At 31.8% G+C, this 17,928-nt stretch overlaps 2 protein-coding genes across 6 annotated transcripts; one reads left to right on the forward strand and one right to left on the reverse strand.

Annotated features, from left to right (window-relative positions):
* The first annotated feature begins 1,274 nt into the window (after window positions 1-1,274).
* Window positions 1,275-16,009, forward strand: LOC107887030 (serine/threonine/tyrosine-protein kinase HT1). 4 transcript variants are annotated; one of them, XM_041093599.1, is made up of 6 exons: window positions 1,275-1,619; window positions 7,739-7,792; window positions 8,021-8,075; window positions 11,324-11,730; window positions 13,159-13,614; window positions 15,507-16,009. In XM_041093599.1, the coding sequence occupies exons 4-6, from the start codon at window positions 11,374-11,376 to the stop codon at window positions 15,732-15,734; spliced, it is 1,041 nt and encodes a 346-aa protein (XP_040949533.1). In that variant the 5' UTR covers window positions 1,275-1,619; window positions 7,739-7,792; window positions 8,021-8,075; window positions 11,324-11,373; the 3' UTR covers window positions 15,735-16,009. The 4 variants fall into 4 exon arrangements, 3 of the variants coding, with proteins under 3 accessions (XP_040949533.1, XP_040949528.1, XP_016666653.1); XR_005913862.1 differs by lacking the exons at window positions 7,739-7,792; window positions 8,021-8,075 and adding an exon at window positions 14,348-14,566 and having other exon boundaries at window positions 1,362-1,619; window positions 15,507-15,636; XM_041093594.1 differs by lacking the exons at window positions 7,739-7,792; window positions 8,021-8,075 and having other exon boundaries at window positions 1,362-1,619.
* LOC107961864 (L10-interacting MYB domain-containing protein-like) lies at window positions 3,925-9,087 on the reverse strand. 2 transcript variants are annotated; one of them, XM_041093613.1, is made up of 4 exons: window positions 8,445-9,087; window positions 4,816-5,163; window positions 4,534-4,708; window positions 3,925-4,500 (listed from the first exon to the last, which is right to left on the reverse strand). In XM_041093613.1, exons 2-4 carry the CDS (start codon window positions 5,161-5,163, stop codon window positions 4,022-4,024), a joined length of 1,002 nt encoding a protein of 333 aa, XP_040949547.1. In that variant the 5' UTR covers window positions 8,445-9,087; the 3' UTR covers window positions 3,925-4,021. The 2 variants fall into 2 exon arrangements, with proteins under 2 accessions (XP_040949547.1, XP_040949543.1); XM_041093609.1 differs by having other exon boundaries at window positions 3,925-4,708; window positions 8,445-9,083.
* Window positions 16,010-17,928: the final 1,919 nt, after the last annotated feature.

The raw sequence follows: 17,928 nt of genomic DNA on the forward strand, positions 1-17,928 counted from the left end.
TATCAAAAATTCCATCAACAAGTTCGGTTTTTTTTTCCCCTCAGGTTTGCTATTTAAAAAGTAGTATATACTTGGTCAATTAAACTTAGTAATTAATGTATTTAACCTGGTCATAGATTCGTTCAAAAACTGAAAGGATTTAAATAAAAATATATATTAAAAAAAGAGTTTACCTTTTCAAATGGATTGAGCTCGGGTTAGTTTTTTGGGCTCGGCTCAAATTGAATTTGCAAAAATGAAAAAATCTTGCTACTTTTTGCTATTGTTTTCATTGTTGTTTTGTCACTGTTTTAGTGTCATTTCGTTATTTTATTATTATTATTTGAATATTGTATAATCCTTATTTTATTGTTAATTTTGTTACTATTTTAGAGGTATTTGCTTGCTAAGTTACACATTATTTAACTATCAATAATTTTTTGAATTTTATTTTTAATTTATTAGAAAATATTTATTTTAATGTTTTTAGTATATTTGATACATTATAAATTATAATTTGTTTTTATATAAAAATAATGACATAAAAAATTTTAATACGGATGGGTCGAGTCGGGCCAAACTCGAGTTTTAATATTTTTATTATTATCGAAATTAAGTAAAATTTTAAACTTATTTTTCAAATCAAGCCCGAACCTGAGCCTAAAATTTTATCTAAATTTAACTCAAACTATGATTACCTCCGATATAACTTTTTGTAAATGTTTAAAGTATTATATTTTATAATATAATAATATTATATAAAATCTTATATATTTAAAGTGATCTGTTTTTGCTCTAAAGGTTTACACAAACAATAATGCAAAATTGACAAGAGAAGTTTGGAATTGAAATGTAGGGGCAGTGAAAGCAATTGAAAAGAACAAGTAGGCCGACAGAGAGAGGGGCAAAAAGGGAAAAAAGAAGAGGAAATGGCGGGGTGAGAAAATAAAGAGAGAGAGAGGGGTAAATATGAAAAGAGAATGGGCAGAAGACTGAAAGCCATAATCAGCAAGAGCCAGATTGTCTCCTCAGAAGTGGATCTTCGCACGTTATCAATGTTTGCCGACTCTTCAACCGTTAATTAATAAAATAACATTAGCTTTCTTTTTTTTGTCATTTAGGTGAATAGCTTACAAATATACCTAGATGTATATTTTAATAAGTACAAAATGAAAAAATTGTGATGAATTAATCCTGATATTAAGTTTATGGTTGGTATATGAATATCCTAATTAATCTTGAATTATGTTTTTACCATCACAAAACCGTTATCAGTGTAATACCGAGCTAATAAACCATCATTTTAAATGATATTGCACGTATAATCTATCTCTTCTTTCTCTCTCTCTCTCTCTCTTTTTAAGCATTTGAATTAGTTATTTTCCTTCTCTTCTTCCTTTTTTCACTCTTCTCTCTTTTTAAGCTGATATGCCTGTCTTTCATTCAAGTCATAATCAAATCAAATCTTTGATGCAAATATAGTTCTTTAGCGACCTTTCGGTAAGACAATCTTCCAAAGATGCTCGGTGCATCGGAATATTATTCATTGGGAAGAGGATCTACCATTAATTACTACACGCCTCAAGCTCTGCAACAATTGAAAAGATTTTACTCTGCAATTAAAAAGGAATCACCACGAGGTATGTGAATCTTCTTTGGCTTTCATTTTAATGCAAAATGAATTGGATATTTAACTAAAATGATGGTAGAATCCAACGCAAAATCAAGAAATGAGGTCCCCATTTAGGCCATGAACTTCCGTTTCTTCCACCTAGCATTCATTTCTCTTTTTCCCCTTCTCAAAGTTTAGCCTTTTAATTGGAGAGCTTCTCTAATCGCTCTTGGTCTATCACTCTCGTATTTCTACATTCAATCATTTTCTCCTTTATTTTTTAGGGCTAGTTTGGATGGGCGGTGTGTTTACCTCCGGTGAGGTTAAAAACAGCGGTGGCGGTGAGATTAGTTACTGTAGCGGTGAGATTGGGTATTGTAGCGGTGAGATTAGAAACAATGGTGGAGTGTGTGTTTGGATTCAAACGCAGCTGTAGCGGTGAAGTGAGAATGAAAAATGACTATTAAGGACATCAGATTAGAATTGATATATAATAGAAGTTATTTAAATTATTTTATTTTTTAAAATTATTAAAATATGCAAATTCATTTAATAAAATATTAAAATGTATCTTTCAATATTTTAATGAATTATATAAATAATTTAAATTATTTATTAGATAAAATGATAATTATTTTTAATTTTTTTATAGTTATAATTAAATATTTTTTATAACAATGATAAATATTATTTTCATAAATAATAACATTATACTTGGATCTAATTTTGAAGTATCTAAACGGATGATTTTTAATAAAAAATATAGTAACATAAGACATAACAAGTTTCATTATTACTAGAAATTAGGTTATGATACAAAATGTGTTTACAAATATTGATTCATTAAACTAGTTGCAATGGTTTCCCTTAACATTGTGATTTCAATGTCACTTTCTCTGTTAGAAGAACTCGATTCACCTCTGTCAAATTGGCTTGAAGAGACTGGCATGTCCGGTATATTCTCAAATTCTCGAAAATCCTCATCATTTGACCAAGCATGTCTTCGAATGTAATTATGCAAAACCATTGTTGCAATAACTATTAAAACTTGCTTGTCGAATGAATAACTTGGAATATCTCTTAATATTGGCCATTTTTTTTTCCACACTCCAAATGTTCGTTCAATCACAGAGCGTAACGAAGAATGGGCATGATTAAAGATTTCTTTTTTTCCAGATACTTGATGATTACCTCGACGAAAATCAGGTAAATGATATCGTTCCCCCCTATATGGACCTAGAAAACCTGCCATTTGTGGATATCCGGAATCCACAAGATAATATTTTCCTGCAAAAAAAGTAAAACATAATATCAAGTTTAAAAATAAATTAAAAATATTTTTTATATAAAAAGTAATTAAAAAATTAAAGTTCGACCTGGTGGAGGGTGTGGAAACTTCAACTCTTGCTTTCTAAGTGCTTGCAAAAAAATTCTACTATCATGTGCTGTTCCTTCCCAACCAGGAAATGCAAAAATAAAGCACATGTTGAAGTCACAAGCTGCCATAATATTTTGAGTTGGTTCACCTTTCCATCCGATATAAGGTATTTGAGAAGAAGGCGAAATGCATGCTTTTATGTGTGTTCCATCTATGGCCCCAATACAATCCTTTAAAATAAATACAAGTAATGAGATAAAAGTTAGAAATAATTTATGTTTTAAAAATATAAAGATTGTGTAAATTTTACCTTAAAGTGAGGCCAATATCTTGTATCATGTCGAATATGGTTCGGTACTTCCTCGAATTGACCTTCAATGGGTTTAATCGTGTCTATTCCCATTCGAGCAAATATATGCAACATATCAGTAAAAATTCGACTAACAGTTTCCCCAGATCGTTGAAATCGCTCTGTTGCATTTGAATTTGATTCTCTATTTCCAAGAATGTACAATGATAATGCTAACTTCTCCATCGCCGATACTTTCCCATTCTTTAAGCCATAATTTGTTTGCAAATCATGCAACAATCTGTGAAATATATTTTTTGGCATTCTAAAACTAATCATGCAACGATCATCGTGCCCATTCAATACTTCGTCCACCCACATTTGACCAGTATAATTTGAATCCATACGCGGTTGCATAGTGAAATAAGTTTCATGGTGTACCAATACACTGCTTAACACATATTCTTCCTCATTATGATAATTGTTGTGCTTAACTTGGGTAACAATTGTGGCTATTCTTCGTTGAGCTTCTTCACTTAATTCAGAGGTATCATAATTCATATCAAAACTGTTATACATATTGCTAAATTCATCCATAACCTGAAAAAGTAATCAAATGAAAATAAATCCTTTAAAATCTCGTGACATTCTATACAACACAGAAACTTGATTAAAAGCATAACATAAAAATACCAAACATACAAAGTAGCATACATTAGTCTTACATATAAAAAAGTAGTATAGTTATATTACAATAATATTTCTAAGGAGCTGATGGTGGAGGTGGTTGATGGTATGGTTGGAAGGGAAATGGGGATGTTGCTACCAAGGATGAAAATGATGCAATTGGATTTTGTTCAGCATACTCACGTCGAAGCCACCAAACCCTATCATCTGGATCTAAGTTCAAAAACATTTCTCGTTTCACCGGTATTTGGAACATTTTGGTGGCAAAATAGTACAGTTCATCTCTTTTTGGAATTTCATCTCCCAAAGCACGCAAAGCATCCATTGCATTTGAAATAGTATATTGAGAGTGAGGAAAAATAATTTCGTTCACTGACTTCCTTGGACTAGCCATACTCTCACACAATTTCTCAATCTGAGTAGTTAATGTATTTCTTGATGATTTTCTACTTGAACTTGATTTTTTTCCCTTACCGTGTACAACCCCAAGTGTTTCCTTTCTTCGATTAGGGATTCCATGAGAAGGGTTTGATGGTACCTCATCAGGGGGAATACCTTCATTCTCGTTACTATGTTCATCTGAATCACCAAATCCCTCATTAGGTGCATCATCTCCCATAGGAACCCCACGTGGAAGAACACCAGACGAAGGTGCCCATGCGTTCTCTCCAGTGGTTACAATGCCACCAAACATTTGCCACATTAACTCATTCAATCGTGGTTCAATTCCTTTCTTCTTAAATCCTTTAAAATCAGGATTTTCCTACATAATATGTTAAACGTTAAATGTTATACTAAGATTTTTATAACTGTAAATTATTAATTTTAATAAACTTTATGCATTAAAATAATGATAAAGTTAACATTAACCTGTATTTTTTCAGCCCACCACTCTTCGGTAGCATCGACCGTCTTTTTCAATGGACACCATCCAATACCTGTAGATTCCTTAAGCAACTCCCTCCATAACCTCCATTCCTTTTTTAATGTATCCCACTTATTTTTCAATTGAGGTTTTCCATAATTTTTTTGTGTTTTTGCTTGAAAAAGAGCAATGACATTTTCCCATCCCTTTGAGTTTAGATGAGTTGTCGGTCTATTGCCAGCATTGACTTCATTTACGCAAAGTTCACAAAATATCAACGTCAACTCATCGTCCCAAACAGCTTTTGTTGCTAAGCTACTATCTCCCTCCACAAAATTTTGTGTCTTTACCATCTATTATTATTTTGATTTTAAATGTCAATAGACCATAAATATATAATTAGATATAATAATATAGTTTCATAAAAAATAAGAATAGTACATCACGAATGGATGAAAGCCATAAGATGAACACTAAAGAAAAAATTCTCAAAGATCCTAAATAAGCTCATCAGGGCCCTCCTCCCCAACCACAACCTTAGTTCTGTTTTACTTGGTTCAGCAAACTATTAAGATGGTTTTACAACTTAGGATTAGGCTATGTATGTATTGTAAAATCACCTTGATGAGCTTTGGCAAGATGGTGTTCAAGACTATCTAACTCATGCTTTAAACATCATGGTAACTTCTGATTTTTTTCATCGACATTTGAAGTATTCATGGTCATGAATGTGCAGTTTGTGACTGTATTTGATTGCAAGTTTATGGCTTTAGTGATCAATTGATTGACCTCTGACTTTAAAGGACTTTGTTTTGTGGTTTCATGCTACTGTTGTTTCTATACTTTTTGTACTTACTAGCATTTTTTTTATAAGTTTGAAAAAAACTTTATGAGATATTTTGGTTATTTTTAGCTTTTATTTTTGCATTTTTGAGATAATTTTCTCTAGTTTTCATCATTGGTGTCACTAAAAATTATCTTTACTGTCATAGTCTACAATTTGAGTGTCTTTAGTTCTTCTCTTCTTCCAGGGAAAATTTGTTTAGTGTCTATTCTTTACAGTAATATTCCACTTATTATATAAAAGCAGTGGTGATTAATTTCGTTGGAAATGTATAACTCTTTAGCAATAAGTCTTAAATCATTACACTAAGTCTTCTCACGTCTCTGCTTAACTGATTTGAGTGCTCCTTTAGAGGATTTATGGATGAATTTTTGATGATTGCTTATTATCTTTGCTAAACATAGGTGTTTGGTTCATGGTTGGATAGTGGGACTTTTGATTTTATTTATACCTTCGGGATTATTTGATGATTTCATGTGGTATTGTCTATTAATTTTATTCAATTAAAGCCACTTTAAAATTTGTTTTAGTTCTTGATTAATTTCATGAGCTGCATTTATTAATGTATCTGTAAGTGTGTTGTTAAATATTTATTTGTAAATTTGCTGAATTAAGCATAATTTTTAGTATTTTCTAACTGCTGAATTTTTAGTATTTGGTGTGGAATTTCATAGAATTGGTTGTTATAGTGTATTTTAATTAAAGGAATGTTTAAACTCACGTCCCATACTCTGTTTGCTGAGCATAGCTGGGTTTATTGGATTTTTAGTATTTTCTAACTGCTGACATGCTATTGATGGAGGAAGGAGAGGACCTATGTAGAAAGACAATAATTACCGAACTATATAGCTCACCGAAAACTTTATAAGATATTTTGGTTATTTTTAGCTTTCATTTTTGCATTTTTGAGATAATTTTCTCCAGTTTTCATCATTGGTCTCACTAAAAATTATCTTTACTGTCATGGTCTACAATTTGAGTGTCTTTAGTTCTTCTCTTCTTCCAGGGAAAATTTGTTTAGTGTCTATTTTTTACAGTAATATTCCACTTATTATATAAAAGCAGTGGTGATTAATTTCATTGGAAATGCATAACTCTTTTAACAATAAGTCTTAAATCATTACACTAAGGGAATATTGGTACTCTAATCACAAGTTATGCAAAATAGCTTTTGTGTTTATCTACTATTTGAGTTAAAAGTCTTTTATTCTCTGTTACTTGTGTACTTAATTTTATCTACCTTTTGCTTTCAATTTTAATTGCTTGTTGATGATGTTGAAGAGGCTAGTATTGGCTAATGAAGTTTGCAGAGTCCTTATTGCATGCAAGGTAGCAAAAATTTAAAAGCAATTGGCTTTGCATTTCAGCAGTTAGGGGGGAAATGACCAAAAAACAATTGGGAAAACACAAAGAATGACTTGAAAAATCATAGGGTATTGATCTCTTTTGCTTTCGTTTGATGGGAATAAGCTTTGCTGGTTCTTATGCCATTTAGAAGTTGAATAACTGACTAGAAAAAGGATCAGAGTTTAGCTGCTGCAACATGCATGCGTACACAGACACATGCACTTGCATATGCATACATACATGTACCCAATTTGCCAATAAGGGCTCAGTACCTTTTGTTTTTTTTCGTATATGCTTTCCATTATGTTATCATTGCTTAAGCACTTAAAGCTTGTGTATGAAAAATTTTAGACTCATTTTTTTGGCTCAAGGTTAGCATTTCAGTTTGTTTCTATACTTTTTGTACTTACTTACAACTGCAAAGTTTACTTCAGCCAGTACAACAACTAGCTTTACTTCATATGGCATGACTAAAAGTTTTGCAACTCCTTGGAGCTCTGGTTTGCTTTCCAATATTCAGACTCCTGTATTGTTTGGTTAGTGCTGCATTGACTTTCTACAGCAAATAGTTACACCGAGGCTTTTAGTTGTTATTGGAGACTAGTAGCTTGAAGATATTAAGACAATTGCATGTGCGTAAAAGTGCAAATGTTTTAAGTTGAAACCTCAAGTCAAGACTTTGGATGCTATTCATGTTAGTTTTGGAAGATTGATTTACATCCTATTTTGGTTTTCAGGAATCCAAAGCTCAGTTGCTGTTAACAACAATGCATCAGATGATGCAGATGAGGGTAGGAGAAAGGGATTTTACCTTTTAGATTCTTATTTACAGTATATTATTTATGTTTTAAGCAATTACTTCATTAAATTCAACCTTGTCATGCAATTTTTTTCTTTCATCTCTAATTTATTTCTCTTTGTTGGTTTTAAGTAGATAGGTTAACTCTCCATCTTTCTCTCTCAATTTCCCCCATTTTTCTCACTACTTTATTAGTGATGTTTTTTTTGTTCTTTGGCAGAAAATGAGTTGCCATAGCCTAGCAGCATGGGAAACAGAGCCCTTACTGTCAAAAGGTAAGTTTAGTTCTATGGATAATGATGAGATTGAGAGTTCACAGAACCTGTCTAAGCAACCCAATCTTGTTTCATATCTAAAAACCAAGCTCAATGCTCAAATTCAAGTCTTATTCAGCCAAAGATCCTAGCTTTCAAACTAAAAACAATGAAATAAAATCAAGTAGAACACATCAAATCACAAGAGCCCAATCAATACAATAGATAATTGAACAACTCCAGCTCTTCAGTTGGGATAAAAAAATAAAACTTTTAAATCAAATCCAGGCATGATAATCATGTAAACAGAAAATAATAATTCAAACAATTGGTGGAATCACTGAATTAAAATAAATGAACGATAGAAGCAAAGATAGAAAAAGTTGTTACCTTATATTCAAAGGATTTATCTCTGTTCTTGGTGAGGAAGTAAGCAGAAGTAAATTTCTGGCATAAAATTGAGGGAACCTAAGCTCAATGAAAAAGAAAACGTCTGTGAAGATTTTCCCCAATCTGAAAACAAATAAGGTTGGGAAAGAAAATACTTTAACTTTTAAGGATAAAATTGTAAAATAATAAATGAAAATATGGGCATTTTTGTCTGCAAGAAAACTAGTCTGCTGGCTGTGTTTAAGCTGGAGGTTTTACCTCCAGTTGGAAATGAAGATGGCAGTGAGATTCAATTCTTCAGCTGCACCTCACCGTTGTTTCTCCAAACGTCATCACAGTGCAGGGAAAAGGAATATTCCTTCAAAATTCCATCTCACCATGACTGCTTTTACATCCAAAGGAACCCTTAGTCTTTAAAAAACACACAAGTCTTTCCTCGGCTGCACCCTCAACTCTGCCTTAGCCCCCGCGAGCCGAGGAGATCGCTGTTCCTTGGCTTGCTCCCTAGGACGCACTCGTTCTCGCGTCATGGGCTCTCGGCTTCCGCCTAGTTTGGCTCAGTTCAGCCGCCGAGGACTATTGTTGGTAGATCTGCGTCGTTCCAGCCTCTGGCACCCTTCAGAATGAGTGTTCTTTTATTTTGATGTTGCGGAGGTAAACAAAATTCCAGAAAATTTACATCTTTGTTTCTTCACTTATTGGACTTTTAACAACCAGAATCTGCTTCATTGTTTAAGTCATTATTTGTTATCAATCAATTAAATTTTGATAATTATTTTAAAATCAATATTCAAATACAAGTAATGGTTAGGGTTATGAAAGGGATAAGAGGGAAAAAGAGAGAACATAAATAACAGAAAAAGAAAAAAAAAGAATTAAAATGCTTAAAAAGAAAAAGTCTAGGGACTAAATGTGCAAATTTGACCTAAAATATTTGTTTGAAACTGTTAAAATTAAAGTTAAATTACCAAAAGAATCATCCACTTACATATGATGGTTAAGAATAAATTAAACTTCTTCTATAGATCACAATAAAATTCGATTCAATACAGTAATCATTGACAGCTAAATGGAATATTTTGTAATTACCGTATATATTGGATTCATTCTATATGGGGTTATATTGATAGGTATTTTTATTTTTTCGTAATTTTAAATGAAATAATTAAAAACCGCATATCCAAAAATGAAGCAAGTCCTTAAGAAAATTTATTTATAAATTTTTAAAAAAATAATTTTTTTATAACAACGGTACAAATAATCTTGAATAAATTAAAGAGTAACATTTTAAAAAGATAAAATAGTTACATCCAAAATGGAAAGGAAAGCATAAAACAACATCATATATTACCAAACTTGTTGGGTTTAATACCAAGTTGTTAAATTCTTTGAATACTGAATCTTCTTTGGAATCAAATTTATCTTATGAAAATTAATGATTATCTTGTGTTATTCTAAAATTAAAAAATATTTATCCAAAATGTTTTATTAAAATATACACCTTTTAAAATTCCTAATTTAATCGCTAACATTTTGCTATTAAATCCTTTGGAATTTACAACTTCAAAAATTTTCAATTGAATTAGTGATACTCCATCGATATTTCAAATTAAAGATTATACAAATTAAGTGATAATTCTATAAGATAATTCATAATTCATTACTGTTCTGTAGAAAAATCGGAATATTATCAATGCTCTTAGTGCATCCGACGGTTCAGAAATTCTATTTAATAATTATTTTATCTCACAAGAAAATATTTAATGCACAAATAATAAAACATAAGCTCATAATTTAAATAGAAGAAAAAAAATGAATGGTTTTTCCCAAAAATTTTCATGATGATAAAATACTAATTACCAAATAAATTTATATAAATTATCAAATCTATAAACAAAAGCAAGGATAAAAAAGGCATATTAATAAATTTAATTCTCCATATCAATTTGATTTTTATTTTTATTTGACTAAATTTGATTATTAACCTGTTTAACAATGTTAATGTGATAATTTGTGTGATAATTTAATTTGCAAGAAAATAAAATTAATTTTAACTATAGCAGCTGATTTTATTTATTTTAATTCACCTAACAATAAACAAAGTTAAGCTTAATGAATGAGCTTATCAATGAAATATTACAAAAGTCAGAACAACAAAACTTGTTAAACTTTAAGAACCAAAGTTTTCCAATCATATTTGTAAATAGAAGAAAGAAAAAAAAAAAAAGAGTAGAAAAGCAATTTTCTTTTGGCTAATTTGATAATTTCACGTTTCCTTTGTAAAAGATTATCAGTAAGGTCAGACTCATTTGGAAATTCTCCTTTCGTTTTCTTATTCTTCTCTCATAGTGTTTAGCTGTTTGACGCTTTCAAGCCCTGAACAAAAGAAAAAAAAAAACTTTCTACCTTTTCAGGGTTCTCCGTTTTCTCCATGGCTTCCATCTTCACCTGCAGTGTACCAACAACAAGCTTATTATTGATTTAGCCAATTAGCCTTCCTTTTTCTTTTTACAAAAAGAAATTAAAAAAAAAAGATTGAAATTCCTGTTGGTGAATTCCTGCCGTCCCCCTTGTTCTTTTCATTTGATCTCTGAGTTGAGGCTTTGTAAAAACAATGGAGGGGTTGCTTTACGATTCAGGGGACACAAAGACAAGAAAAAAGCTTCATTTTTCACCTAAAGAACTTCTCTAGTTTTTTGTTTACTTTTTTCAAAATTTTCTGTTTGAAAACTCAAGAATTATTTCAAATTGTGATGCTTGAAGTTTGAATTATATAGTTACGAGTATCCATATTTTTTCATAATCATAACCCATATATTTTGTATCCATATTTTTTCATAATCATAACCCATATATTTTCTTCTTTATTCTTTTTCAAGTTCTACATTAGGTTGATTTGATGATTTTCTTTGAGTTTTGGTGCTAATCCATGAAGAATTTTTACTGGTTTAAGCAAATCTCAAACAATGTTAAGTCAGAGAGGAGGCTTTCTCTTGGGGAATACAAAAGAGCAGTTTCTTGGTCTAAGTATTTGGTTTCCTCTGGCGGTGAGATAATAGGAGAAGGAGAAGAATGGAGTGCTGACATGTCACAGTTGCTTATTGGCAACAAGTTTGCTTCAGGTAGACATAGTAGGATTTATAGAGGGATATATAAGCAAAGGGATGTGGCAATTAAAATTATCAGCCAGCCTGAGGAGGATGAGAATTTAGCTAACTTTCTTGAGAAGCAGTTCATTTCTGAGGTGGCTTTGCTTTTTCATTTGAGGCATCCCAATATTATCACTGTAAGTTCTATATATCTTTGGTATCCTTTTGCCTGCACTATGTTTGTGCTAAAAGGGATCATTGTTTTCCTTTAATGTTTGAATAATGCATCTTTCTTTGGTGTGTGGGATTGGGGGATAGGGTGGCAGGAGAATGTGATGTTGATGACATAAAGAAACATAGTAATTTGCTCTCTGCCTTCTGCTTTTGTGATTTTATTGATCACATTCGTAACATTATATCATATTAAGTAAGAGTTTAGTGAAAAAGATTGTTGAAAAATGAATGGATGGTGACATATCTGGTAGGAAAGCAACTTTTCTGAAATAAGACTGAGCTGGGGGAATCAAACTACTTCACCTTGAAAAGAGAAGAATATGCTTATTTTCCCTTTACAAGATTCCAATTTAAAAGGTTTTTAGCCTTTGATGAGTCAGTTAACGACACCAAGACATACAGCTGAAGTAGCCTCATTTTTGTGCAAATTTGTGACCTCCCTTTTCACCCAACCATTTTGCAACATTTTATTTGATTTCTAGAGGGAATGGGATAAATGTTGTTGAGCTCTTCAATTGGCATTAATTGAGACTTATTTATCATACCTGTCTGAGACATGTGGCATTGAATTCACTTACTATTGGAATGTGGATACCTTCAACTTGCCCTGATAAAACCTTGTCTTCTTTACTAAGTTTGGCATCATAGCGCGATATTTCCAAAAGGTAGCATAATTAGTTCATACTGGTGATATGAATGCTAGTGTAAAAGAATAACCAGCGTCTGATGCCCAGAGGTGTCTCTTTATTATCTTAAATTGATTATTTGGAAACAGGCAAACCAGTTCCCCAGGTACTACTCTCACTTTGACCTTCTCTAAAGGTCAGTTACTGTGATTGTGTGGGTTTGCAATTTCTTCCACTAGTGTGCTTTTATGGCCATATATTTGTGCTTTATCTCTTGAGGTGCAGCCATGAGTCATGATGCAGTTATTACTTAAGCCCCCTTGTATCCAGGTTTTAGATATTGGTAAATTCAACTGCGGATGATTGTCCTAGCAATTAGTTGTTATCCTAAAGAGTTATTTATCAATCTGGCTTTCTGATGCTCCCTTGGGGAATTTTGGGATGTATAATGTTATATCATTGATTTTCTTGGTGCTAACATCCAAATTGTAAAACCAGCTAAAATGAATTAAATTCTTTATCATTCTTGCATAACAAACAATATACTGGAAAAGAATGAAAAGAAGGTTTGAATTGCATAAATAAACCTATACAGAGCTCATGCCTGTCACTGCCTATCAGATTGCCAACAATCATCTAATAAATTGCGGTATAATAAGCTGAATATTTTTTGCATGACAAGTAACTGATAATCTTAAGTATTTTAAAGCTTGGGGCTTCTATTGTCTTAGTAATTTACTAATTGTTACTTTATCTTCCAATCAGTTTGTTGCAGCTTGTAAGAAGCCTCCTGTGTTCTGTATAATCACCGAGTATCTTGCAGGTGGCTCATTAAGAAAGTATTTGCATCAGCAGGAGCCATATTCAGTCCCACTTAATTTAGCTCTAAAATTAGCTCTTGATATTGCACGTGGGATGCAGTACCTTCATTCACAAGGAATACTTCACAGGGATCTCAAATCAGAAAATTTACTCCTTGGAGAAGATATGTGTGTGAAGGTGGCAGATTTTGGTATTTCATGCTTAGAATCTCAGTGTGGTAGTGCAAAGGGATTTACAGGTACTTATCGGTGGATGGCACCTGAAATGATTAAAGAGAAACATCATACAAAGAAAGTAGATGTTTACAGTTTTGGCATAGTCCTTTGGGAGCTTTTAACAGCTTTGACACCATTTGACAACATGACTCCAGAACAGGCTGCATTTGCAGTCTGCCAAAAGGTAAAGTGCCTACTCATTCTTGGTATGAAGCTTCCATGTTATTAAGATTCTCTACCTTTTGCCCATGACTAGTCTTATTTGTCTGGTCTCGCTCTTTCTGGTATTATTGTCTATATTAAGGTCATCGATTAGTTGTGATCTGTCAATTATATAAGAAACACAAAGCTGGATGGTGATGATTCAACATAATTTATATTAAGGAGTTATCTAACTCAAATATAAGTGATTAGTTTACACATAAGATTCCAATGATATCCCTTTCCCTTTTCTCATAATGGAAGTGCTAATGATCTAATATTATACAGAAAGTGATGCTTCAGTGAATTGTCTACTTGTGATGTTGTTGGAGGGAACAGAGTTGAAGATAGTTTTAAGCTAGGATGCAGATATGATGTTATACTTCTTGAATTATGTGAAAAATTTTATTAATTAAACCATATTAAAAGCTTAAGTCTTAACTTTGTGGAACTGGTTTTTGGAAAGTTTGGAATAAAAAATTTTATGAAATGACTATATGAAATAATGAAGCCTGGTATGATGATTAGGACATGGCATGATGTCAAGGCAAGAGAAGTTGAGAAATATTAGATACTAAATGAAGTGATATAAATATAACTAGGCCTTTAACCCTTCTTAAGTTTGCAAAGAAATCATGCAACTGGATAGAGGATATGACCCTAAAAGAATTTGGAAAAAGTTTGTAGGATTATCCCCTTTTTATTATTTGTTTCAGGCTGATTTATGCGGTTCATGCTGACATTTTAACCCATATGATGCTTACTTGATCATTGACCTATGGACCTATAATTATGTGATGGTAATCATTGTGAAAGAATATGGAGGCAGTGATGCAGAATCCAAAATCAATTTTTTCTGTTGGCATTGAAGTGAGTACGATAGGCAAATGTATCTTTATCCTGATTGCTGACATACTGGTCTTAAGCTTAAACTTGTAAGTGGAACCTTTTAATAACTGGGAATTTCATGTGATCTTTTCAACCACTTGGAAAGCAGGCATGTTATACAATATCAACAGGGTTTATTTATTTTTTTTTTTTGGGGGGGGGTGGTTGAGAATGTTAATAGCAACCTTTTTAAGGTGGTGTATATAGGACAGTTAATGTGCTTGGGTTGATATACAGGCCAAGTTTGCAAGTCTCTATTATCTATCTGTGATATAAAGATCTTTGTATACCTTTTCCAAATCGTTGCAAGTGCATATAATTGCAAGGTAATAAGCTCAATGATCAGTTGGTAGCAACCTACATAATTTCTCATCGTTCAGGTGTTTCTCGAATCCTGATTTTCTCCACATTGGTGTTGCTAACAACAGAGACAAGTACTAGGCATAATAAAAGCCTGTAAATTTTGATGATACCTTATCATGTTATTAAATATTGAGGATTAAGTGATTATATAATTTAAGTATAGCGGTTTCCTTTTTAATCTCTATTAATTCGTAATGTAGTGTCTTATGTTGTCAAAATATATAAATTTAAATTGATAATTCTCTAAATATGGAAACCTGATAAGAAATTGGGAGTAAAATATACGTGGAATCTATGGTGTAGTTTGTTATGGGTGACAGATTAAAATGCATGTTTCTAGTTTCCAAGTAATATCATCTTGCCATTTTTATGTTAGGGTGTGAGGTAAGTGTGCTTTTAGTTTTACTTAAGCATCAGCATAAGATAGATGCATCTGGAGGTGCTATGACATAGTTTGTAGCTTAACATGTATGATGAGTTCAAACATTATCATTCCTGAATTTCCAGAGGGTCATGAGCAGGATTGTTGGATGAATGGAGTTCTTTTCTCTTGATCTTGTTCTAAATAATAAGCATAAAATGATTGATTCTCTTCAAATCTTATTAAATCTTGGATTTATGCAGGATGCAAGACCACTGGTACCCTCCTCCTGTCCGCTTGCGTTTAGTCATCTCATCAACCGATGCTGGTCAAGCAATCCCGAGAAGCGACCACAGTTTGAGGAGATAGTTTCGATTTTGGAAAGTTATGCGGAATCCCTCGAAGAGGATCTGGAATTTTTTAAGACTTATAAACCTTCTTCAGGTCGTACTATTTTGAGATGCCTGCCAAAATGTATTACTGCGGATTGAATTGCTAAGATGTATAATGATGTGTGATGCTAAGTGTACCATAGTGTTTACTTGTCTAGGTAGGTTCAGATATTCAACTGAACTCTACCTATATATATATATGCGCTTTTGATATAGGTATTCTTATTTCCTTCAAATTTTATGTACCAATCTGAAGTTGTACAACCAAACAAAATATTGTGTAGTGTGTTTGTTTCACTACAACCGTTTTCGATTATTTTGAGGGTAGGGGGTGTTAATTGCAAGAATGAAATTATTCTATTTAAAGATTTTAATTCGGTTCACGTTGAGTTCAAATTTTAAACTTTAATTAAAAAAATATATTAATTATTATTAACATTATCATTTTAATAATTTTTACCTTGCTACGGTATCAAAGGCCCGGGGACCTCGCAATTTTGAAATCAACTAGGAGCCCCGTAACAATTACTAATATTAGTTTGATAACAATTACTAATATTAGTTTGATGGAGAAAATTTTGACTTAATTGAGTTGATGAATTTTATTATATCATCTTAACTTGATTTGAAATTATTTTGAATCGAGTCGAGTGAGATGAAATTTGAATCGTATCAAATATTTTCGTTCAAGTTAAATAAAAAATGACTTAGGTCTTATAGTTGCTGTTACCTACCGTAATCAAAATTATTAACTTTCATCCCCTCATAATTTATTTTTTAATTTCATATACGAGTTAGTTTTTTTATTTGCTTAGTTGCTTTAATAATATTATGATTCTTGTCACCATGTATTTTGAAATTAAAAAATATATTAAATGTAAAAACTGTAATTTTTTAATAAAATTTATTTTAAAGATAAAATGTGAAATTGATACCAATAGAAAATTTTAATATGAATATTTTATGGCATCATTAATAATCTAATTTTAACAAAATTTGATAAATATTCAACATGATTAAACAATTCAATACAATAAATATTACAAAATGTAAAATTTAATTCAATAATATAAATAGTAGACAAATGTGGAAAAAAAGTTTTGGGAGTTTAGGGGGAAGTAAAACTTTTTAGGGGAAGTAAAAGTTTGGGGGAATAAAAGGAAAAAAGTTTTGGAGGGGGTTTGAGGGGAAGTAAAATTGTTTTTTTTGGGGGGGAGGGGGGAGTAAAAGGGTTTAGGGGGAAGGAAAGTAAAAGGGTTTGATATTTAGTTTATTCGAATTCAAAAATTTAACTTGATTCGAACTCGAAATTCGAAAAATAAATTCGAATAGATTCAATTAACTTGATTAAATAGATTTGAATAATTTGAAATTTGATTTTTTTTTATTTTTTCGAATCGAATTGAGTTTTACTCACCCCTAGAAACAAATGATCACAGTTGAAACGCATGTACTAAATATGACAAAAATATGCATGTGTAAGCATGAGTGATATTAAGTATCACGGGAATATACGTGTGTAATTCATATTACACTAGCATGATTTTCAACTAAGATACCGTACAGGAAAAAGTAGCCAAGAGACTTTCTCAACAATGGAAAAAATAAATTTTAGCTATCATGCCTTCAAGTTCCTCTACATTAGTCTGGTCATATTTTAATTTACTTTTTACTCCTCTTAGGAAAACCACAACAAATATATTAGATTACTAGTACAAAATTACCATATTCTTGAATCAAGCCAGATAGAAAATTCCTATCTAGCTCTCTTAAACCTTTATAAAGCTTTTGAAAAACCTTCAGGATCTTTCATCAAATCACTTGGACGTTCAAAACCTTAAGTACCGAAAGAATACATCCAGTCAACAAAGTTTGACCAGTGAATTCTCCCAACAGGCACAATAGAATTCTTTGTCACCATAGAAATTCTTTCAGAATTTTTGTAGTAATGGGCCAAGTATGGGTACACCCACATACACTTTGGTGCAGTAAAACTAGCCCTAAGCTATCATGGCAGTGAACGACGACCGATCTTTTCTAGAATAGCTCTCTTAGACTTGAGATACTTAAATTATGAACATGCATATATAGGTATTGTCGAGACATTTTTTAACTCAAGGATGGTTTACTTGATGTTTTTCTCTAACTACAATATAGTGCTCAAAGATCCAACATACTCAAATGCCTCAAAGCCCAAGTTTGGATTTTTATGCATACCATTTTTATCCCTTGAATTGAAAGAAATTCGAATTCACTTAGATAGCTAGAACAGAGATGGTAAGCGCAACTAACG

This window comes from Gossypium hirsutum, chromosome A03 (assembly GCF_007990345.1).
Source record: "Gossypium hirsutum isolate 1008001.06 chromosome A03, Gossypium_hirsutum_v2.1, whole genome shotgun sequence".
Taxonomy (NCBI): domain Eukaryota; kingdom Viridiplantae; phylum Streptophyta; class Magnoliopsida; order Malvales; family Malvaceae; genus Gossypium; species Gossypium hirsutum.

What these genes read in the sequence shown, in the direction of transcription:
- LOC107887030 (XM_041093599.1), top strand. Translation starts at nt 11,374, where the DNA reads ATGAAGAATTTTTACTGGTTTAAGCAAATCTCAAACAATGTTAAGTCA. An exon ending in GGCATCCCAATATTATCACT is followed by an intron (nt 11,731 to 13,158) that starts GTAAGTTCTATA and finishes TCTTCCAATCAG; the next exon opens with TTTGTTGCAGCTTGTAAGAA. An exon ending in CATTTGCAGTCTGCCAAAAG is followed by an intron (nt 13,615 to 15,506) that starts GTAAAGTGCCTA and finishes GGATTTATGCAG; the next exon opens with GATGCAAGACCACTGGTACC.
- LOC107961864 (XM_041093609.1), bottom strand. Translation starts at nt 5,163, where the DNA reads ATGGTAAAGACACAAAATTTTGTGGAGGGAGATAGTAGCTTAGCAACA. An exon ending in GGTGGGCTGAAAAAATACAG is followed by an intron (nt 4,709 to 4,815) that starts GTTAATGTTAAC and finishes CATATTATGTAG; the next exon opens with GAAAATCCTGATTTTAAAGG.